A 23,757-nucleotide genomic window follows, 5' to 3' on the forward strand; every position below is an offset into this window, starting at 1 on the left:
AACCAAGCAGCATAGAATGTTAGGCATACAATACTTATAATCTCGAGCAAGCTCTTTAAATATGATTGTTGACACTTAAACATGACACCTTTACATTTTGTCTAGAGCAAAATTTTGCTAGTAGCAGAATTCCCCCTATCCTAAGATCTAGACAAAAAATGCGAGATTCTTGTGCACAAAGTTACAGAGCCATCTATGTTATAATGGCATCTCAGCAAGCTATCTTTCCTTCACTGCTAGAGGTTTTCGTGTTTGGTTAGTCCTAATATCATTCCCAATGCACAATTCTTCCTTTAACTTTTGTCAGAAGGATTTAAACAAATAAAATTTTAAGGAGAAAATTCAGATAAAACATAGAGAGAGCACATTGTGAAATAAAATGGAGTCTAATATGTACAGATTTGATTAGCATACAAAGAAGAACAGAAAAAATATTTAGGAAATTATTCATTTTTATAGAAATCCAAAATGCAGGATTATTTTCCATATTATATATCTGGTACAAATAGAAAATATTCTAAAGAATATATTTTTTATAGAGAGACAATTTATAGAAAGAATTAATCCCATGTCCTTGAATGAAACCAAAATATACAAAGGGAAAGCTGTTTTAAAGTATTTTTAATTGAGCTAGTTGCTAATTGTTTGATCTCTCTCATTTCCTGGATCACAGCTCTGAGATGTAGCTCTTGAGGAATATAAGTCATGCAAAATTGATCTAAGGTCTCTGACAGATGGAGTCTAATGGACACTGTTGCAAGACTTTGGTGTAATTTCCCCAAATGTTTTCTGGAAATTACTAAACCTGTACTAGGCTGCTGGACAAGTATGTGTGGTTTTGCTTCAAACCAGCTCATAGACTGACCTATTACTTCAGATGCACCGTTATCAATTATTAAAGTTAATGTAGGAGATTGTAAATTGAAGCAGCTGATGTACCTACATGCATTCAGTGTCTTCCACAGGAATAAAGCAGACAGAAAGGGGAAATACTATCTCAAATCACTGCAGCTTAGTTCTCCAGAGAAAGCCAGAGTTCTGGGGCATAAGACACTTGAATTGGTACAATCTGAAGTGGAAAGGGTCTTTAGGATTTGTCATTTCTGGAGTGTGTGTGTGTGCATATACCAATGTATGAATGTTTATGTATATATATTATATAAAGAGTATTATTAACAATTTCCAAAATAATTCAAATACTGTAGCATAACCATACTACTGATTCTGATATCAAGAATTCTGATATCAAGAATACTGGTTCTATGTATTTTTTAATTAATGAAGTAAAAGATGTTCATGCACCCTGCACTGCATACAAGTACAAGAAGAATTGCCAAAATGTTACCAGACTTTACACTAATATATTATCCTGTCTTTGTTCAGCGAAGCTCAGCAAGTTAAATCAAATTCAGAGATGAAAACAATTGTTTCTAAATGAAGAACATAACAGAAGCTGCAGTTGCTTACACAAGTCAAGTGTCTGCAGTAACACTTACCCATGGTTAAATATACCATATTTCTACAACCCAGAAAAAAGAACTGAATATTAAACAATGTTTTGCCCTGAAGCTCACATGAACACTTTTCTATACAGCACTCAGGCCTTCTTACCAAAATCATGGTTCGTGTTCTTTTCAAAGTATGAAACTTAAATATATTCAAACCAATTATATTTGCAAAACTATCATCACAATACTAACATTTAATTAATAATGAGTCCATTTGTTTCTGCAATCTAAGAGGCTTATGGAAAATATATTAGGTTCAGTGAATTGGCTCCATTAGCACTACTGTTCTGGAGGCTAGAATTCAAGATCAATTTCATGTTCGCATCTTAATCTCTGTGTAACACTAAAAAAAAACCCCAACCTTTGGACAGTTTCACCAACAGTATTTATATATCCAAAGATTCACTTCACAAACAAATGCCAGGTAAGAATCAAGCAATAAAGACCTGCAGTAAACCCACAACAAAAAAAGGACAATGAAGAGAAACTGACATTTCAGCCACAGAAATATATAAGAGTTAAAAGCCCTAACCAATTTTTTTTTTTTTTTTTGGAACCAGGATCAAACTACTGTTCCCTTGGTTTACAAAGAGGAGACTACATGTTTGCAAACACTGCTAGGAAAAAAAAAAAAAAAAAAAAAAAGCAGCATGTTAGCCATCTGCACAGATCACCAAAACTACATCTGCTACATAATATGAAACTTCATCTAACTGTGGAACTACCTCAGCCAGAATGGATACAGGTGTATTAAATGCTACATTTTTCTCTGAAGGAAATGGGAAGCAATACTCTACTAGATAACAACCAACCTGAAAACATTTTACTAGCAGAAAATTGTTTGCCTGAATTCAAAATGGTAATTTTTCACCTAAGACCTCAAACTTGTGGGTAATTTTCATCAACTGCATATCTTTGTGAAATATTTTGTGGCTCGTTTCTGGCTCATTTTCTGGCTTGTCTTTTATGTCAGTGCAGTAAGCACAGTACTATAAAATTATTACATTCTGTACAATTGATTACACGTAGGGAAGGACAATCATGAACTGAAACTGTAGAATTCAAATGTGATCTGCCTATGGCTATGCAACCAAATGAGACTGCAAGACAATAAGCCTCCATGAGTGACGCTTAACTGAAATGAATGACAATTAAACTAACAAAGGCATGGTATTCTTCAAATTCGGTGAGGCAGCTCCTGTGTAAACTACAAGAACCTCTGAAACTGAGAAACATATTTAGTCAGTACTGTTGCCTGTCTCAGTATTTGCACCCTGTGGGTAACAGGGGCAAGAGAACAAGCAACATAAATGACGCATATATAAATTATTTTATTTTAAACAAAAAGTTAAATCGTGTGGTTTACTTCGCTGGGAGAAGGAAGATGAGAAATTGTTGGTTTTGGCCTCAATGCAAAGGATATATGGAGGCTGCTGAGATTTCCAGTGAGTTTTACTTTCTAGGAAGTCACCTATCTCCTCACAGAAATCCAAATACAGGAATAATCTAAAAACCTCTTTCAACTTCTGTACACAGTAGTAGCCAGAACATTTCTAAACATGTTGGGAATTTCTCTCCATGTTAGGAAAATTCTCTTTAGAGAAATCAAACAGATTTTGACATTTTTGCATAAATGAAAGATACTAATCTGAAACTAAAAGTGGTGGTGGTGGGGGTTTTGTGTTGTTTTTTTTTTTTTTTTCTTTTTTTTTTGGTAGGAACTGCAGTGTAAAAATATGAAGAAATGAAATTAACAGCTCATACTAAACTTCCAGTGATTCACAACCCTTTCAGTCAAGCATTTCATATGGGGGTGCCCACCTACAAACCTTTCAGTAAAACCATGTCAACTGGTTTACTCCTTTACATAGGAGAAAGATATTTTTAGGAGGTGCCAATACCTCCTGCTTAGGTTAAGTCATCATACTGAAATAGCTACTGGTACTGTGAGAGGCTGGGGACAACGAAGCCTGTAGAAAGTTTGACTTTAAGGGTAAATTTTTATAATGCTGTTTTTTCCCGCTGTCATTTTCCAGATAAGGAAAAACTTGTCATGTGCTTAACTATGCTTTATTTTATACAAAATTCTTGCATAAGACCCTTTTTTAAAAACTATGTTAGTTTATGATGACAAACACAAGATACAGGCAACGCCTCTGCTTAAGAAGATACGGAGAAGTTTGTAAACTTACTGCTCGGATTCGTTTTGGTATTTAACCAGAAATACACTAACCTACCCTCACTTTCAAAGGGTGAGTGCTGAACAGTCTCTGGAGAGCAAATCTTTTCGTTGCCTCTTTGCAGCGTCTCCAGGATAAAAACAATACGTGGAGACAAATAACTTCTTTTAGAAGGTCCTGGGCGCCTCAGGCATACCCTGATACTTCTGCAGAAGTCGCTCTGTAAACGTCACATTCCCTCCTTTCCTTTCCTTTCCTACAAGGTATTACAACCCATCCGGCCAAGAGTCCCTCCCCGCAGCAGCCCCCGGGGCCGCAGGCCGAGGAGACACCGCCCTGCGAGCGGCCCTGGGCCGGCGCTCGGCAGGCGGCGGGGGCGGGCAGGCGCGGCGGGGGGAGGCCGCAAGCCCGCCGGGCGGCCTTACGTGGGGCCGAGAGGCGGTGCCGGGCTGCGCGCACCAGTCACGGCTGCGCGCTGGCAACGACACCCCCACGGCGGGCGGCGGTTCGTGCGCTGGGCCGGCAGCCGGCGTGGGACCGCGGAGGGCGGGAAGGCGCCGAACTAGCGCTGGCACGGTTATATCTTATCTTCTCTCCCCTCCTCTCCTCCCCCCCGTACCCCCCCTCCCTCTCCGGCTGCCCTCGCTCCCGCCCTTGTCCGCCCTCCCGGGGGGACGGGGCCGCTCGGCGGAGCGCGGCCCGGGGCTCGCGGCGGGCGGGGGGAGGGGCGGCGGGCGTTCAGGAGAAAGCGGCAGCGGCCGCTGCGCGCGCGCGGCTGCCGGCCCGGCCCTCCCCTCCCCCTCCCGGCCGCGCGGTGCCCGAGCCCGCCTCCCCCACCACGTGACCCCGCCTCCGCCCTCCCCCTCCTCTTCCCCTCGGCTCCATATTGGTACTGAAGGAGGCGAGTCTGGTCACAAAATGGAGGTAACTGCCCGCCGCGCGGAGGGAGCGGGGCTCGCTAGGCTGAGCTGAGGCGAGGGTGGACGGGGAGGTGGAGCGGCCGCCCCCCCGCCCCCCGCGGAGGTAGAGCTGCTTTAACCGACCGCCAGAGCCCCCGGGCGGGAAGGGGGAGCGCTGGGCGCAGTGGGCTGGAAGGCGGGGTGCGAAGCGTGGGGGGCACGTAATGGTGCCCCTCGCCGTCCCCGGGGCCGCCCCGCAGCGGCCGCCGCCTCCTTGTTGCGTTTCTGCCGCGCTCTGGAGCCGTTCTTCCCTGCGACATGGCGCATTAGCCCGCAATGGCGGCCGCTGGGAGGAAGAGGGAGGGTGCGGGAGAGGCTGCGCTTCCGCCCTGCGGCCCCTCGGGCACAGCGACTGTGGCCGCCATTTCGCTGCGCTCCAGAGCGTGGGTGGGGGAGGCCTGGCCCTCGGCTTGAGACAGGGCCGTGAGTAGCAGAGTCCCCGTCTTGTTCTGCGCGATACCGAAGCACTTAACCGCGTATTCGGGCGAGACTGGGGAGAGGCGATTCTCGCATGTGCGTGTGTCATTGTTCTGTCCTCCCTGTGGCCTTCCACGTAAGCTACCCGGAGTAGTGCGCTGGGGGTATTCTTTTCCCGCTCATTTTCCTGGGAACAGACTTTTAAGGTATTAAGGTCGTTCAGTGTTGTACGCTGCTTCTTGCTGAGGAATGCTGGTACACGTTGCAGCACCTCCCTAACTTCCCTCCTCCCGGCCCACTACCCTCTTTTCTGAGGGGCGTTAGCACGTGTAGCGAGCTTTTGCTGCCCGGGGAGGTGGGGGAAAGCATCGTACAAAGCTCACTACGCTTCTCTTCCCTTTCTTCGCTCCCCCAACCACACATGCACAAGAGTCACGACATTGGGTGGCAGCCCTGGTAGGCAACACGAAGAAGCAGTCTCGGCACAAACCTTGGTTCAAATTTTCCTCAACTTGAATGAAGTCGAGATCAAAGGCAGCTAGGGCACTCATCCACACCCTATCTGGAGGGAAATACTGGCACGATATCCCCCCACTGAGTTTCTTTCCTCTCTCCTCAAAATCTTAAGGTTTTGCTCAAGTATTTCAAGTATGGTGAGCAAAACTGGTGCAGGTTTTTTGTGTGGTGGTTGTGTTGGGTTTTTTTTATATATTGACCCCCTTCATTGCAAGATGAAACCGTACAAAATTGAGGATAGAGGAATTAACAGGTCACAGTAGTTTCTGTTTCTACATTAAAAGCAGAGAAGAAACTGAATCCCTTAGAAAAACAGCTAAGAATAACTTCCATGTAAGCAATTTTTTTAGCTGCTTCAGGGTTGTTGGGTAGTTTGACAGCTGGGAGGGATGATGAGTTCAAAGCATTTGAACATGCTTCAGTAAAGCTTGGAAACCTCATCACATAAGTTATTAAGCTAATATCTTCTTGTTTTTTTCCCAGCAGACATTCCTATTGGCGTTGAGAACAAACTGCCATTTAGAGCTGAAAATCTGGTTTTTGCTGCTTTAACTCTTAGGTTTGGCACGATATTATATGTACATTAGGTCCAACTCCAGCTATTTACAGGAAAGACCAGTACATCTCCATAGTATTCTGAAGGGACAGGTAAACTGCCATCATGGGAATGTCTGTTTTGCCTCTTACCTTGTTGTCTCTGTAAGAGATACAGTGGCATTATAAGTTCGTTTGAATAATGAGGCATCTTCTAGTGACTTTCTTCTGATCATAACAGATTTGTTCTGAGACTGCTTTCAGTTCTGTAGTTAACCTGCAGTATACAAGTGTTTCAATAGTAGTTTGACTGATGTTCTGAATATTTTTATTTAGATTTGAATAGAATTTTCTGTTGACGATAAATATAAAAAAAGCTAATGTTGACAGCTTTTTAAAACAACTTTTTATGGAGCAAAGTAAGAATGGAGCTGAACAGGGCTGTGTTCCACTTCAGCTGATGGTGCGCATTAGCAAGGAGACAACTCTTTTGACCGTCATGGCCTTCAGAAGCCATCATGGCAGAGACCATGCCTGAGAGCTTTATGTTGGCCAGCATGGAGCCTCACTGGGAAAAGCAGTAGGTGACAAAATCAGATAGGGATTGCGTACTTTTCATTACTTAAAGTATTTAAAGAGGCTTATCGCTTTCCTCCCTAACTATTACCAAATTTTAATTTTGCCATACAGCTATTTTTTAAAAGCCCTGGAATTCTTAACATTCCGTTTCTTACCTTCCGTGTATGACTTAAGGAATTGAACATCAGTATTTTAATGCCTCTTAAGTCAAACTGATGTTTGATTTAAAGGATTTGAAGAGAAGATTTAACATTTTGTGGAAAGAAACTGAAAATAATACAAACACTTTGATATTGCTTCATAAAAACCTTTACAGTTGTTAATGCATTAAATCATGGTACTCATGATTTCACAGTTGAGTTTAAATTTGAGTCTAGATTTTAGCATAGTAAATAATAATTTCCACTCTGAATAACAGTATGTATTGGTCAGTAATAGAGATCGGCCCGCCTTTCCTTATGCAGTATTTGCAGGAGTCAAAAACAACCCCACACAACCCAAACAAACAAACCCCCCACGAAAATATACCTGATTGTATAGTAAATATCAGTGATCTCAGCGCGGCACAAATGTAGTTTTACAGAAGCATGTTATCTAGTTGACAGTGTTGTGTTTTGGCTACTGTAATAAAGTTTCAAGAAACATCCAAAGTAGTGTTGAATTGTAGCCAAAGATACTAATACAGTATGATAAGTAACTTAATGATCTCAGAAAACTTGAAGTAATAAAGGCTAAAGGGAATTGGATTTCTTTGTTTGAATGCTTAGGTATGGATTCATTTACTGAGCTTATCTTGTGAAATACTTGATTTTTGTAATGATATGTACATGACTTACCAATTATTGTGACAAGTTGGGCATGTAAATGCAGAGTACAGGGTAGAAATCAAATAGCTAGCTCACTTGGAAGCAGAAGTAATGCAGATGACTAGTGCTACAGATTGCTGAGGATCAACTGTTAAAATTTCTGATGTTGCAAGAATAGAATCAGTAAAGGATTCTTGCACTGGTGTTAGTGGAAAGTATTTTTCAATACAAAAAACATTTAACACATCCTCTAGCATTCTAGTTCCAGGCTGCTGGATCACTGATTTACAATAGGTTACACATAATTCTAATAAGTGGTATTTACAAAATGTTAGATGTTTGGGGTTTTTAAATCTACAGAAGTAGAATTTGATTTACGTAATGGGCTTGGGTATCAAAGGGGAGTTTGCTTGCCCTGTACAAGTTGTATTCGTGATAGTTATGTAAGACAAAAATCAACAGTAGGTTGTTTTCTGCAGATTTTAGCATTAGTCTGTATCTAATTATTCCAGCAGTTGTAAAAAGACCTTTATTAGGATAGCAGATGTTCCTTCTGCAGCTCTTAATTGTGAGCAAAACAGAGTGAGGATTTTTACCTTTTTAAATACTTAGATTTTTTTCTACTTTCACCCCTCTCTGTTTCCTCCTAAAGCCACGCCCGTGCGTTGCAGCCAGAGAAGGCCCTGCTTCACAGGTATTGGGGTAAGTACTGACTTATCCAACCTGTTTTCTAGGTTTCCTAGATCTAAAAGAAAGGCTGAGTTAGAGTACCCTTCCAAAATGGCTGCTCTTAAGGAAGAGAGAGATGTGGAAGACTACAAGAGGAAAGGAAGACGATCCTCACAGGTGAGAAGATTGTGATTTTTTTTAAAAAAAGGTAGCTTTAAGGGGAAAAGTATTTTTTAAATCAGCTGTTTCTATCTGATGTATTAATAGCTTTTTTCTACCTTCTTCATCCCCATATTAGCAGAGTAACTTTTAAATTGCAGTGTATTACCATTTTAAGGGGTGGGGTGTTAAGCATAGTGGGAAAATTTTGCTTTTCTAGTTTTATGTTGTAACAAAACTGATTAAATATATGTTTGTGATTAAAGCAAGGTATAATTTTTTTTTTTTAAGAAATTCATGCATCCTCAGAGTATCAGCAGGAACTTGATATTCCTTCCTATCTTCAAAATCCTGTTTTTAGTGGGAATGAAGACAGGGTTTTTTTTTTTTAATAAAAAATGGTTGCCTAATAGTCACTGCAAATTAAAGCGAGGCTGTACTAAGTAAAAATAACTGTTTTCTTTTGCTTCTAGCAGAAATACCGTAGACTGAATAAGGTGCGTAGTATAGAGAAGATGTTGGGGCTGTTCTGGGAGGATGGGAGCTAGTTACTTTGGGGTAGGGTGTGGAAATGGGAGGGGGGGGAAAAGTCTTGATATCCTTCAGAAAATAAGCTCAATTTTAAGATCAGCAAAGAGGGTATTAAATATGTTTATATAGCTTGTAACTGAGACATTTTCTGATTGCTTATTTTGATTTGTTTGCTTTCTAACGTTACTTTTCCAGGGTGCCTGAATGTTTTAGGTAGCTCGAACTTTTTGGGGATTGATACACGACTGCAATGTGGGAGGGCCTATACACTTGAATAGAGAACAGATCTTGTTGAGTTGCATGTATCTGGTAGCGTGTGGTTATTTTGTATTGAAGTGTGGTGTGTAAAGTCCTTTTGGAGGAATGTTGCAACTGTCTCACTGCTTTGGACTTCGGGTAGAAAGAATGTAACTGGGGTCGCTAGGCTGCCTGCTGAGATCAGCTCTTGCAGCTGACAAAAGTAGCTTGCCCTGGAATGTACTTAAAAGCTATTAAGTTTCTAGAAAAGGTGTTTCACAGAGAAGGTTGGTGGGGCCCCCGTTGCCTGTAAGCTTTCCCGTTTCAGGCGGCAGCCTGGGATTGGACTGCCTGCGGGATGGAGCAGTCTCATTTTACAGCTTTAGCTGCAGATAAACGTAGGTGTGGTGCCAGGCATTCTGTGGACACTTGCTGGTGTTCATAGAGGTACGATGCACAGGAGGACTTAAAACGGTGCTTTCCGAGAAATACTGCAACTTCAAAAGGCTGATTACTGAAAATCCCAGCCGTATGAAAGTTAAGTTTATAGCAGACTCGGAGCAGAGGCAGTGTGTATCTGCAGCAGCAGATTGAAACATCGGGATTTCTGCAGAGGTGCAGTCAGCGCTGAGCGGGGGGTGTTAGTTAGGTGGGCGTTGGGTTTTGACGGCGAGGCAGGGTGATCGGAGGGAAGCCGGCCTCTCCCTGCCCGCCTGCGGGGCCGCCCGCTCCGGCCGAGCGCGGCCCCCGCCCCCGCGGACACTCCCATGGCGCCACTGCGGCGCGGGGACGCGGGCGGGGGGGGGGGGCTGCTGCGCGCGCGCCTTCCCGCTCCCGCGTGGCCCCGCCCCCTCGGCTCCATATTGAGGGTGGAGGAGACGAGATCGCTCACAAAATGGAGGCGGTCGGCGCCGCGTAGAGCGTTGGTTTGAGGGAGGAAGTCCCTAGTCGAGGCCGGAAAGGGAGTTTTCCGCCACCTCAGAGTCTGTTAATATGTTTGGGAAGTCCTTTAAACTGCTTAGGGGCAGAAACAAAGCCTCTTGCTGGCTGCAGGCAGGCTGGGCACTCTTAACGCTACCATCCCCCTCTGCTCCGACTGAAGGAGCGCTGCAAAATGGCGTGCTGGCCTGCAGTATCAGCTGAGTGGGAGGGAGCGAGCCTGCCGATCTTGTTGAAGCAGTGTGGTAATTAACACTAGAGGAAGGGAGAGATGTGTTGTGCAAGGTTTGCTGCCCAGGAGAAGCTGCTGTTATAACTAGCTTGCAGCAGAAGGACTGAGAAACAACATCTTGTGTGATAGAGGACAACACTCTGAAAACCCTAGAGATTCTTAACCCCAGTAAAAACAAGATACATGAAAAAAACAGCTAATACCCTAAGAAGATGTTGCCTTTTATTCCTGTAGAGAGTTTCTATAACATAGGTGTGTCCTGAGGATAACTTTCTTTCAATAGAAGAGAGAAGCTGTAGCAGCAAGTGTGTTTCACCCCTATGAGAATGTCAGTTCATGTGCACAAAATAAAAAGTAAGAAGAGGACTTCACTTTTCCTTTCAGGAGTGACCTGAAGAGTTCTGTGGTCATTCTTTTAAGGTAAAAGCAGTCTGAGTTGACAGCTGAAAACCCTGTAGCCTTGAGGGGTGTCAGAGCACTGTAAAAAGTCTGTTTTCCTTATATAAGTTTTTGATTTTGGAGGAGTTTGAACTCTACAATTTGTAATACTTCATAATAGATTTCCTTTAATATGCGTAGGAGAGTTTGCAACACTTTAACACAACCCTGCTAAAAATGAAGTAGTGTCAGTAGATGAAAAAATAAATTCAACTAGCAACAGACTTAACCTGAAGCAGTTTCTGTGTACAGTAGGTTTGTTACCCTGTAAGATTTTAAGTTTGCGTATAGTTATAAGGGAGGTTTTTTGAATTACACTTCTGTCCAAACCGCTTGGAAGATAGTAGAAAAGCTTTGCTTTGTAGTCACAGGACCATTGACTGTCAATCATTTATATAACGTTCCTGTAGTAACAATGTTAGTGCTTTAAATAGAAAGTTGTTACTGAGAATGTTGGGGCTCTTTCTTGCTAGGTTTAGCAGGTGTAAGGGCATCCAGCCAGCTTTTCATAATTTTGGGCATTGTTTCCTGTAGTAGAACCAGAACGTTATAAACCACAGATTTCCTAAAGCAGTATATAATTCAGAAATTCTCTTTTGCCATGTATTGCTTCACAATATTCATTGCTCTTTAGGGTGGTTGTGTTGCACTCAAAGGGATACACACTTTTCTGACCAACAATAGCACCACCCCTGCCTTTAATTGAACTGTGGTGGAGATTAAAGCACTTCACCTTTAGGTTTGAAGCAAGACATCTACATGCAGAAATCTGGCGCTGGTTTTATGTAGTTCAGTTCTCAGGCTGATGCTTCATCTAGTCTAGGTTAACCCACTGCAGCAGAAACAGTGAAGCCTCTTACGTGTTCGTGCTGCAGAATTGAAGTCATATGCAGCATAGCTAGCTGGCAGCATAACTGGCCAGGACCTTGTTGTGGAGTGTTTTATGTGCACAAAGGTATCAGCTTGCTAAAAAACATTTTAATCTGGTTGCTTTTTATAAGGCTTCTCTGTCTTGGGGATGGGAGAAAGCTGTAAAATATTTTTTCATAAACTCCTATTAAATTTACAGGGATATTCCCTCCCTACGTAAAAAACGTGCAACACTGAAAGAGAGCAGAAACACTAATGCACTTTGTTAGACCACTGTAATCATGCTATAGAAAACTGGGCTCTGAAAATAGCACATTTTAAAATGTGGCTGGCCATACATAGGTGATACTGTCAATAGCTTCTATTAACTTGTTTTACGGTGCTTGTTAAGGTACCAGCCTTATTCCAGTAGTTGTATCTGCTACTGGTCATTGATTAGTCATTATTCAAGACATTTTTTTAATCTGTAAGTCTGTGTTGATTCACATTTGAGAGGTATTTCCCATAACACTGAAAACCACATATGTACTTCTGTCTTCTTGCTTGCATGCATTCAACTTACAAAATTATCCAAGTACAAAATTTACAATTTTAAGTAATTAAGAATTGATATTTTCTTCAAAATGCATTAAAATAACCTTTCAAAGTGGATATCCCAAAAGACTAGACACTGTTTGGATGATAACTTCTTTTCTCTTGTACGCTGTATTTGAACTTCCCTTTATCTAGTAGCACTTCACTGCTAATCCCTACAGAGCAATATGTAACTTGAATGTAAAATAGACATAAAATGAATGCACTTCTAGGGGGTCAGGATCAACCAAATTATTTAGTATATTGAAATCTCTTTATTGTTGTTTGCATTTGAGCACTCTTAAAGTTATTAGTGTTTTAATCTAAATCACACCTCATTAAGTGTTTACTATGCTGCTGTCTAAACCCATTAGAAGTCATTGTTTTTTCATAAATGTATTCCACCTATTTGTTAGAATGTGCACAGATGATTTTTACTAATTCTGTGAAATTTTAACTGTAGCTTGTACTCAAAGTAAGTTTTCGATTTTTGATTTTTTAGGGTCATGAGCCAAAAGAGCCAGAGCAGTTGAGAAAGCTGTTCATTGGAGGTCTGAGCTTTGAAACAACAGATGATAGCTTGAGAGAACACTTTGAAAAATGGGGCACGCTCACGGACTGTGTGGTAAAGTGTCAAATATTAGTTTATGATTTGAAAGAATATAGATACTTAATCTAGTACAGAAATGCAGAGTACCCTCTGTGTTTTTGCAGGTGATGAGAGACCCTCAAACAAAACGTTCCAGAGGCTTCGGCTTTGTGACTTACTCTTGTGTGGAGGAGGTGGATGCTGCCATGAGTGCTCGACCACATAAGGTTGATGGACGCGTGGTTGAACCAAAGAGAGCCGTTTCGAGGGAGGTAAGTTAAGTTAGTGTTTCAGTTAACCTTATTTCCTAATCTTTACCTAATAATTTAAAACACTGATTGGCATTTTTTGGCATTATAGGATTCTGTAAAGCCTGGGGCACATCTCACAGTAAAGAAAATATTTGTTGGTGGAATTAAAGAAGATACAGAAGAATATAATTTAAGGGAGTACTTCGAAAAATATGGCAAGATTGAAACCATAGAAGTCATGGAAGACAGACAAAGCGGAAAGAAGAGAGGCTTTGCTTTTGTAACTTTTGATGATCATGATACAGTTGATAAAATTGTTGGTATGTAACTGCTTACTGAGAAATGACTTAGAGGATAAAAGTGTAACGATTTCAGAACAGCAGTGTGTGAAACGTAAAATGTTGGTATAATCAACTGCTTTCCTATCGTAAGAGATGGGGTGGATTTAATGTGCCTTTAAAAAATGTGGTCATGCTTTAACAGTAGCTTCCTATGAGAGTTACAGCATACTGATTTCAATTATTTGATTTTTCTAACTCCTATTTCACTATTTTCTCTAGTTCAGAAATACCATACTATAAATGGACATAACTGCGAAGTGAAAAAAGCGCTCTCAAAACAAGAGATGCAGACTGCTAGCTCTCAGAGAGGTGAGTTTGGAGTTGTGCATGGTTATTTTATGTAACTGGATTTCAATTAATGTAATTTAAGTAAAATATTTTGTAGGTCGTGGGGGTGGCTCAGGCAACTTCATGGGTCGTGGAAACTTTGGAGGCGGTGGAGGGAACTTTGGCAGAGGAGGAAACTTCGGTGGAAGAGGTAAATGACTGGAATGTTTATATAGAATATGATTTTATTTTTTTTTTAATTTCCTGTGTTGGTTGGCTTAAACACTTAACACGTGTGTTCAGGAAAATATTCTCATCTGTTTTGTGTTCCAGGAGGCTATGGGGGTGGTGGTGGCGGTGGTGGGAGCAGAGGAAGCTTTGGGGGTGGTGACGGATACAATGGATTTGGTGATGGTAAGTGTACTGTTCACTCCCCCCCCTTAAAACCAGCTCTAAGTCTTGCTTTTACCTTGGAAGTGAAGTCTACTTTGGTGATAATGTTGTCTACATTGTAGAGCTGTGAAGAGTTAAAGTTTTTTTGTTTTCCCCACAAAATGATGGGTGGAAAAAGCATACTGCGCTCTGCCGTTTAAATAATCTCATGTCATGAGGTCATGCAGCAGCTGTTCATGATGGTTGAAAACTAAATGAAGATTCTGGTGTCAGTTGAGATGACTAAAACTGAATAAATCAGTTGACCAGCTAACATACCAGAAATCTTTTCAATCAGCTCTAAGACTTTTCATGGCTCAGTAGTATCTTTTTCATGGTGAAGTTTGGATGAGTATCCAGACTGCATCTGAAGAAAACTGTGGAGATTACCAAATGGCTGGGGAAGTAGCCGTAGGGGGGAATAAATGAGGGAGGTAGCATGTAGCTATGTATGTTGTGATTCTTTAAGCAGATATATGTAGTGATGTTGAGTTCCTTGGAATTATTTCCCAGTTTGGACCTGCTGCCATCAGGATGTTGGGAGACCAGATCACCATCTGGAATACTGAGTCTTTCGGATATGCTTAATCGTGTAACGATTACGGAAAAAGAATGTCCAGCAGCTTAGACACACATATAAATAAAGCTGTACATCTAGATAAAAACTGTAAACCAGAATTGTTTTGAGGGCTTTGCCTACTTCAGTTAGTTCAGTTCAGAGGAATAAAGAGGATGAGACACAGTATTGACAAAGCCATTTGTATAAAGAGGCAGTTTTACATGTAATGGGGGGTGGTGCTGGTAGCAGTGTGTCTGTATTTCCTGTGAGCCATAATGAACTTACAAGTATCATGTTTCAAGGGTATACATAAACTAAAGGGATTTTTTGTTGTTGTTCGGATTAAATTGTTTAGATAAATGTTGCAACTACAATGAATGCAATACAGGGAAAACATTGTGGGATTGCTTTACTGTGTGTTTTTTATTGGTGTGTTTGGTTTTTGGTTGTTTTTTTTTGTTGTTGTTAAATAGACCTTTCCTTACCAATGTTTAGCTTTGGTGTGTTTAGTTTGACTACCTTTTATTCGAAGGTGGCAACTATGGAGGTGGTCCTGGCTATGGCAGCAGAGGAGGTTATGGTGGTGGTGGAGGACCAGGATATGGAAACCCAGGTGGTGGATATGGAGGTGGTGGAGGAGGATATGATGGCTACAATGAAGGAGGAAATTTTGGTGGTGGTAAGATGCCAGCTTTATTTGGACATCCATGTTTAGGCAGGCCTGAGTTGTACATTGCCTGAAGTATGATACTGCATAAAATGAGTTGCATAATAAGGTCTGAATGTAGACTGGAAAGTTCTTTTTCCATCTGGATCAGCTTCGATACGTCATACAACATTGTTTTGCCTGGAACTTATTTTTCAAAAAGCAGCAGCTGTAAATCTCTGTGTGATCGTAAAGTAGGAGAATTTTGAAGCTTTTGACCATTCACAGTATGCTGTTGCTGTCAGATACCAGTTTACATCATGTAGATCTCCTCCTTTGTGAGGATATAAATCTAAGTTTTGCTCCAAATTTGGGAAGCTAAGCTGCAAAATTGCTGCATACTTCATTGTACCCTCCGATGTGTATATGCAATGTGCCTGTTACAGTTCTATCACTTTTTGGATCAAAGAAATTGTATGTAGTTCACGTTGTCATACATGCAAAATGGTGGGCAGTGGAAGAATGCCAGTGAAACTCATGTGCTTCTCTGAGTTTGGAGGCCTTAAATTTGGCTGATTGTGTTCAAATTGCCTACAGAAATCTATAAACTTTCTAATGTCATGTGATGTTTTCACCTTCAATGAAATAGCAGTTTCTAATCTTTAAAATGCTAAGGGTCTTCTGTCATTTGTGCATTGTGAGTAGAGATAGCATGTGAAATGCCTGCAGTTCTATTTTACATTGTTTTAAACTTAAAATTTACACTGGATGTCATAATTTTGCAAGCACTCAACACTTCATATGTTGAGCAAAAGGGGCTTTATAAGTCTGTATTTGTTTCAGGTAATTATGGTGGAAGTGGAAACTACAATGATTTTGGCAATTACAGTGGACAACAGCAGTCTAACTATGGTCCCATGAAAGGTGGTGGCAGCTTTGGTGGCAGAAGTTCAGGCAGTCCCTATGGTGGTAAGTGTGATTTTGTGCAGAAAATACTTTTTTTGTTAAAATTTCTTGTTACTCTTATATTTCAATAACACACCCTGGTTTTTGCAGGTGGTTATGGATCTGGAAGTGGAAGTGGGGGCTATGGTGGTAGAAGATTCTAAAAATGCTACCAGGAAAAGGGTAGGTGTAATGCATATTTATAATGATGATTAATAATGTACAACTGTTCACTGAGAGTAATAATTTTCTTATCCTGTATTCAACAGGCTACAGTTCTTAGCAGGAGAGAGAGCGAGGAGTTGTCAGGAAAGCTGCAGGTTACTTTGAGACAGTCGTCCCAAATGCATTAGAGGAACTGTAAAATCTGCCACAGAAGGAACGATGATCCATAGTCAGAAAAGTTACTGCAGCTTAAACAGGAAACCCTTCTTGTTCAGGACTGTCATAGCCACAGTTTGCAAAAAGTGCAGCTATTGATTAATGCAATGTAGTGTCAATTAGATGTACATTCCTGAGGTCTTTATCTGTTGTAGCTTTGTCTTTCTTTTTTCTTTTTATTTTCCCATTACATCAGGTATATTGCCCTGTAAATTGTGGTAGTGGTACCAGGAATAAACAAATTAAGGAATTTTTAACTTTTCAATATTTGTGTAGTTCAGTTTTTCCACATTTAGTACAGAGAACTCTATAACAGAAATAAAATGTAGTTTAGGGTGTTTCCTTGTTAGTTAATAGAGAGGATTAATGCATTTCTCAATTACTATTTTGTATTAATTTAAAGTTAACAATAGAAACACCTATTGATTTGCAGTCTTAAGGGGTCTAGTCTCAGTGTATATATGTAACTGTCATTGACATGAGTTACATAGGCATACAGAGGGAAAGCATCTGTATGTTGCATTATAGTTTGTTTAGATGTATAACTAGGATTGAGTTACTCAAATTAGTGTTTGTGAATTATAGAACTAAGCTTTACCTTAATGAAAATTTTAAATTACTTTTTGGTTTGTGCATATTTTTTTAATTTGTAGTTCTGTATTAGTACTAGCGCTTCAAGAAAATAAGGCATGATAAATATTTTAACAAGACCAACTTTAGACACATTAAAGCTGTCTCCCGTCTCATTTGAGATGTATAAGGGATAACTGCAGTTGCTTAAGTCTTGGGTGAAGAGAAAAAGAAACTTGCTTTTTACCTTTATATTTATTGTAATTCCCGAGAAGTTAAGGTGGGGGGGAATCAAGTGCCTGTTTCCTTGGGATATACAATGATTCTGTTTCAATAAAACTATACTTTGGGGAGGGCGGCTTGGAATTTTCATCCCCTTCCTTTGTCCCCATTTCCCCCTCCCTCACACCGGACTGTGCTGTTTCAATTAAATGAGGCGTCATAGTGAGAGTAATAGGTGTGTTCCTCACTAACTTAATGGCTATATACTTTCTTGCATGCACCCTAGGCAATTTTCTGGACACATTCTTCTGACTGGGAGCCAAGGGTAGCACAGGTGTAATCACTGACAGTCCCAGGTAACGCGTTCCAAAAGCCCGGTCACGATGGGCTCTAAGTAGTATAGTTCTCAAGCTTTTGCCCTTGCGAATGTCTGTGCTCAGCTGAGAGCTCGAAGATAAAAACAAAACACGATCTAGTTGTACCTTACTGACTAGAAACACGTCCCGCAATGTAGAACGGTACAGTCTTGGGTTTCCACAGGTAGAACGATAGTGTGTTACCATTTGATCTGATGCACTGGAGTAGCAAATCTTATCAGCACATATGGCTAGAAATTGTACCTCATTCTCACTTCTGACCTCCAAATTAAGGCACTACAGTCTGTCCTCCTCTCATCTGACGTGAATTCTCTCAACTGTTGCCAGGACAGTGCTTTCTGTCAATTCAGACTCAGAAGAGTAGGGACCCAGTCAATAGAAGAAATGCTCAGACACTTGACAATATGGTATTGGAATTATTCACACCTGATTCACTGCTGGGTCAATGTGCAGTATAAGGTAAATGCGATTCCAGTGTAGGAATGAATCTGCAAAGATGTATGAAATGGCTCAAGGCATAATCAGTCATATTAATAATGAATTATAATTTTAAGAAGTAGTAGAAAAATGAGTGTGTTGTTTGAAAAAAAAAAATTAAACAATGTTATTTAAACACTGTTATTGGAGTGTATTTAGACTGCAGTACACTAAAACAAGGAACCGGTGTCAAGATGGTAGCCTCCAAACTGGATTTCAAAGTCTGCTTATTCTTTTCTGTGGAGTTTAAAAATATCTCTAAAGTTAAAGCAAGAATTGGTGATTTAGTGAACGCTTTTGTTGTTGTACATATTAATTTGGGCTTGGGGTGGGGGCTGTATTTCAATAAAGGCTTTTTTTAAACAACCCATTTGGAGTTTGAAAACACTGGAAACTAAACCACAACTCACTAGGGAGTGAGCCACCTAACTACCGACTTGCTTTGTACGTTACTATGCTTAGAAGATGTGTAGACTTGTACGTGGGGCCTGCATCTGATTGCAGGGACAACTGGAGGATGGGGTTGGTGTCCCTTCTGACAATTGATCTGGTATTTCTAAATTTTTTTAGAATGTATTGACAGTGTTCTTTTTAACAGGGCCTCTTGTAGCTGTACTGTGACAACAATGTTAACTTTGAAAAATAGTGTCATAATAAACTTTATGAACAAGATCTGTATGCAACCTTTTAAGAGATGGATGTAAGTGACCGCTTTGTAGGTGGGTGGGGTAGCTTAGCTGTTGTTTGTGATGTGGAAAAGCGTAAGCCGTGAGGACAGTGATTAACCAGCTTTAAAGAACCTAGGATGTACTTCTTTGATCCATACTTTGCTAAGGAGACTCGTAAGACAGGACTTCAGCAGCCTATTGAGTATGGAGAAGTCAGCATAATTAAAGAATGACAAGGCAGCAGGAGCAACAGCTTCAACTTCCAGAAAAGTGAAGGCATAAGATACTGTGCTGATAGTGAGCAGCTTTCCAAAGGCTAGTTAAATCTGCTTATCACAGCTGAAATATCGAAGAAAGTCTAGCAAGAGTTCTTCACCTTTTGGAACCTCCTTGAGTGATAGCTACTTGAGTTGACTCAAAATCAATAGGTCTAGCATTTAGACCTGAAAGGAAGGGCAATGAGCATAGGTAAGGTTTGCCTTTAACATTTTTCATGAATTATAAAGAGTAGTGGGAGGTTTTTAAACAAGGTAAGAGTAATTTCTTTAATTTTCAGGTTGAATGAGAAGCTGCTGCTTGACAAAATGGGGAATGTCTTGCACATCTTCAGTTGAAGGTTTCTGACTGGGTAAGATTTGTAGCGTATAGTAAAACACTTGTTTAACCCTTACTTCCTTCTAGACTTCCCTTTGCCAGCCTTTTGATACCAAGGAAAGTATTAAGGAGCAAGTATTTCAGCATATGTCATCCAGTGTTGCCTGTTCTGGGTGAGGGTTGTTTGCTGGCCTAGTTGCTATTCAAGGATCTTCTATTCCTGGCAGGTACAAAACTGTCCATGATCAAGACAAATGATAAATGTGTTGAAATGCGTGCTCTAATTACTGTGGGGAGTGTACTGTGGGGGTTTGGAGAAATTGTTCCTTGCCTTGTAATAGAAAGAGACGCCTCACAGAAACCCGGGAAGGTGAAGATACTGAAGCGGTTCATCACAGTTCTCAGTAGTGGGTGATCCACTGCTGCTGCAGTAATTTTGTAAAGGCACTTTGCATTGGTTAGAGCAGCAATTTCCCTCCTAATAAATGAATCTTGGCTTACAAGGTGGGTTTGTATTTATCTGTACAAATCAAGAATTACCTTTCACATTTCTGGTGCTTTCAGGCAGGGTAGTTTAGTGGAGGCCAATACTGTCACATGATACCCAGCTGAAAGCACAACAGCATTTATACAGATGAATGGCAATAAAAGAAATTTTCATGGAATCTGCTTTTATACACGTTGGTTCTTAACTCTTGGAACATGTATTTCGTTTTCTGCATCTTTGGTTACAGGTCTGGGGTATTTTTAACTCCTTTTATATAGTAGTCTAGTACCTATTTAAACTTACCGATACATTTTTTGAGTCTCTGCATTATTTTTGTGAAGTCAATTTCTATTTTAGTGTTGGTTATGCTTCAGTTACTCAGAAAATAGTCAAATGGAACCTGTGCATTTCAGTTTAACCTGGGGCTTAGGCATGTTCACAGACTGAAGTATTCGAACTTGTTACCTACTGTCTCTAAACATCCAGAAAGCAAACTCTTAACATAGTAACGTACTTTGCAAGTAATTTACAGGGGTAAGGTTGAGATTTTCCTATAATCTGGAGCTACTTAATGGAAATCTCACAATGACTAATTTTTAAATATGTTGACCAACGTTTTTGCTTAGCTAAAGTTGAGCCGAAATTTGAAACTGCTGCAGTAAGGTCATAGTCTGTCCTTAGTGTAGTGTGCCAGGCAGCTTGTTGCCGAGGTAACAAGCTTGCTTTCTTACATATAGAGGTGGAAAACCTTTGCTTTTCTCTGCTGGGCGGAGTTGCCTTGTGAACTCCCCTTAGGCATCTGTCTGTATGTAGCAATGAGTAATGGGGAAAAGTATTTGTGTCTCATGGTTAATTGGTTGAGGGCAAATGCTTTTGTACTGGGGGGGTGGAGGGCAACTGTTACATGTAATTTTTTAACAGTAAAGTCTTGAAAATGCTTTAACAAAAGCAAGGTTTAACAAAAACTGGTTTTCATCCATTGCTAGGCCTGCGTATAGAGCAAAGCTCTACCTTTCCTTAACATAAAAGGACTCCGCATTGCTGCAGACTTGTTCTGTGCTGTGGAGGGGTCTTTTCGCACCATATATAGAACTAGTCAATGTTGTTTCACACTTGGATTTATAACAAATTATATATTAGACTAATTTGCTTAATTATTCATACGCCAATTTGTTCGGAAATAAACCTTGTCAAAGATCCTTAAGAAGTACTTGCTCAAGTGTATGTCCAAGAGGCACTTCCAAGAGTTAAGAATATTTTTTGTGGCTGGGTTTTTCTATAGCGGCTGCTATTGAAAACAGCAGCTGTAAAAGGAGATGTAAAGATGTAAAGTTAATGAGGCATTGGTCCCTAAGCTGCAGATCTACAGAAGTTTGATACTTAAAACCTGTGTTAATCTAAAAGCAAATGGTACTTACAGGTAGCAGAACTGTCCCCAAAAGGGGCCTAGTGGTTTGTGATTACAGAATACTGAAATTAAGCACATCCTCTTAACTTCGATATCCTTTACACTTTTAAGGTGGGAAGGGGAATGCTCCTAGGCTTTCAAGCGCTGATTGTGTGATGTACTGACTTGCTGTCTTTGGTTCCTGTGTTTAAGACATGAACGTGTTTTCATATACTGTCTGCTGCGGTGGAATGTTCACGTACATATTGGTCTGTGGTCTCTTGACAGTTTTTTGTTTCTTAAATTGTGTGGAGCATGAAAGATCTTGAGTATCACTAAAATTCAGATATCTGATGGATGATTCTTTCTCTGCTGTGGGTGCTACAGGTTGACATCTCTATGTAAGATTAGCTTTTTCCTGAACTAAAGTAATCCCAAGTATCTCCGTAGAAGAAAAATGGCCTTCATGTAGAAGATAATATCGCAAGATTGGAAACAGAATAATGTAATAACTGGCAAAGACTTCAAGAGCAATGGTGCTAGTGTGCTGAAATCTTAGAACTTGTGGTTAAACAAGTTTAAAAATAGCATGGAAATTAAAAATTTCAGTATAGTCCATAATGGATTGAAATTTGTTAAAATATGTCAATTCTGTATCAGAATAAAGTGTATATTGTCAAATGACTTACAATCTAAAATGCGTTGCCATGACATTTTTTTAGTGCTGTGAGGAACACAAAGCCGTCTTGCAACACATTGAGTTACAGGATCATCTTTGCAACTTGGGACTGCAAGTCAGCAAACGTTGGTTCAGCCCAGCTCCTCAGCTTTAATAGTTCTAAAACTGAATGTTTTGATCAAGCAGTGTTCTCCACGTTGGAGCCTTGTTAGTGTATGAGGTTGGCATTGTGATGCATTAGACTTGGCAGTGTCACTAGTCACTCTCAGGTTTGGGAACATACTCTCTACCTCATCATAATAAAATGAAGGATATCGTTTGCAATCTGATGTTTTCACATATACCAAAATAATCTAGTGTGGAATATTTTTTTCTTCAATGATGTTGAGTGTTTCACTGCGAGTACAACATTCACTGTGTTCATGATTATGAAAAGCACTGATTTAAACTGAATGCAAGTGGTCGTGATCTGAGTTACTTCAGACTGGTTCTTTGCCTGGTGGAATTCAAACATGGCCTCTGCATTAACTACAGGTTTTTTGTTGTTGCTGTTTTCGTCTTGGTAATGGAGTAAGTATCCCTGTATTAGGTTTTAGTCATGTGGGTAGGACAAATACAGCGGCCCCTGCAAAGGCTGTAAGGATTGTTATTTGCTTTGGCTTTTGCATCAGTGCTAAAATAAGTAACAAATTGGAGGGCAGGGGTTTACTGAGGTCCCTGTTTGTAATTAAGGTATCTATATTACAGCTAGAACAAACATTTTCCTTGTGAGTCGGACATTTGATAGCCTAGTTAATGGTGGCGGGGAACCCAGAGCTCTTCTTCCAGGTTCTCTGTGCTTTGCCATCAGACCTACCTGTTGTATTAGAGCTACTGTGTATCAGTGTTGAAAGACTTATCCAGGGCCACAAGCTGGGTGTGATTTCTCCATAATGCCTATGCTCTGAAGTTGCCATCCTTAAATATGGGTTAGATCCTCTTGCTCTAAATAGCATTCTCACATTTCTCTACTGTTCACCCAGGCTCAGCAATTGTTAGAGGTGTTTTCCTTCCTAGGCAGTGCTGGTGGCAAAGTCGAGAGAGGCACATATGAACAGCAGCAAAAAAAATATCCCTCACTGCTGCAGTATCTCCGATTTAGTTGATGTTTGGCTGCAGTATCTAGAGCAAATAAATCTGCTTTGTCCATCAAACTCAGCCTCTAGGTTTTCAACTGTTGGTATTGACCATTTGCTCCAAAACAAGGCATGTTCTTGTGTTCAGAGTGTGTCAATGACAGTGCAGTGGGATGGAGTGACACGCTGGTAACATAGAAGGCCAGTATAAACAAGGTAAGCAGCCTCAGAGTGCAGGCAGAGGCACCCGGATTTACATTTCCCAGTGTCTACTGCAAAACCAGATGTTACTACTTGATGTAATAGGCAGGGTTCCTGGCACTTCCAGGGATGCTGAAAATCTGAGGCTGAAGTTTTTTTCACAACTGTGCTGTATCTGCTGCCTCAGACACACATTTTTTGGGGACAGGACACTTGAAAGTTTGCAGCAAGTAACACAGCATGAGAAGTTGAGTGAAACTTAATTTTCTCTTCAGGAGGGCAGGGCCAGAACATCTGATAGTCCCAGGTTTAGGAACCAAAGACTTCTGGTCATGGCACTCGGCCACTACACCTGCCTTTGAAAGAGGATATAGTTAACAGGATCAATGCCGTGGTTCCTGGAGCAAAACTACTACCTTCCT

The 23,757-nt window shown here is 40.7% G+C and overlaps 1 protein-coding gene across 10 annotated transcripts; it reads left to right on the top strand.

The window, feature by feature from the left end:
• The first annotated feature begins 4,138 nt into the window (after nt 1-4,138).
• HNRNPA3 (heterogeneous nuclear ribonucleoprotein A3) lies at nt 4,139-22,031 on the top strand. Of its 10 annotated transcripts, XR_012633995.1 has the most exons (14): nt 4,487-4,612; nt 8,234-8,345; nt 8,801-8,824; nt 12,650-12,772; nt 12,862-13,008; nt 13,097-13,307; nt 13,548-13,637; nt 13,714-13,806; nt 13,929-14,009; nt 15,119-15,265; nt 16,076-16,201; nt 16,289-16,360; nt 19,429-19,500; nt 21,728-22,031. XR_012633995.1 is itself a non-coding variant. In XM_074911550.1 (13 exons), exons 2-12 carry the CDS (start codon nt 8,280-8,282, stop codon nt 16,339-16,341), a joined length of 1,161 nt encoding a protein of 386 aa, XP_074767651.1. In that variant the 5' UTR covers nt 4,139-4,264; nt 8,234-8,279; the 3' UTR covers nt 16,342-16,360; nt 16,447-18,882. The 10 variants fall into 10 exon arrangements, 9 of the variants coding, with proteins under 9 accessions (XP_074767651.1, XP_074767658.1, XP_074767650.1 ...); XM_074911550.1 differs by lacking the exons at nt 4,487-4,612; nt 19,429-19,500; nt 21,728-22,031 and adding exons at nt 4,139-4,264; nt 16,447-18,882; XM_074911549.1 differs by lacking the exons at nt 4,487-4,612; nt 19,429-19,500; nt 21,728-22,031 and adding exons at nt 4,152-4,259; nt 16,447-18,882.
• The last annotated feature ends 1,726 nt before the right edge of the window (nt 22,032-23,757 follow it).

The sequence above is a fragment of the Athene noctua genome, chromosome 7 (assembly GCF_965140245.1).
Source record: "Athene noctua chromosome 7, bAthNoc1.hap1.1, whole genome shotgun sequence".
NCBI classification, from domain to species: Eukaryota; Metazoa; Chordata; class Aves; order Strigiformes; family Strigidae; genus Athene; species Athene noctua.

Bases quoted from the DNA above. Each gene is read 5' to 3' on its own strand.
- HNRNPA3 (XM_074911550.1), top strand. From the start codon at position 8,280: ATGGCTGCTCTTAAGGAAGAGAGAGATGTGGAAGACTACAAGAGGAAA. The intron at 13,638-13,713 runs GTGAGTTTGGAG...AATATTTTGTAG, and splicing joins GACTGCTAGCTCTCAGAGAG to GTCGTGGGGGTGGCTCAGGC. The intron at 15,266-16,075 runs GTAAGATGCCAG...TATTTGTTTCAG, and splicing joins AGGAGGAAATTTTGGTGGTG to GTAATTATGGTGGAAGTGGA.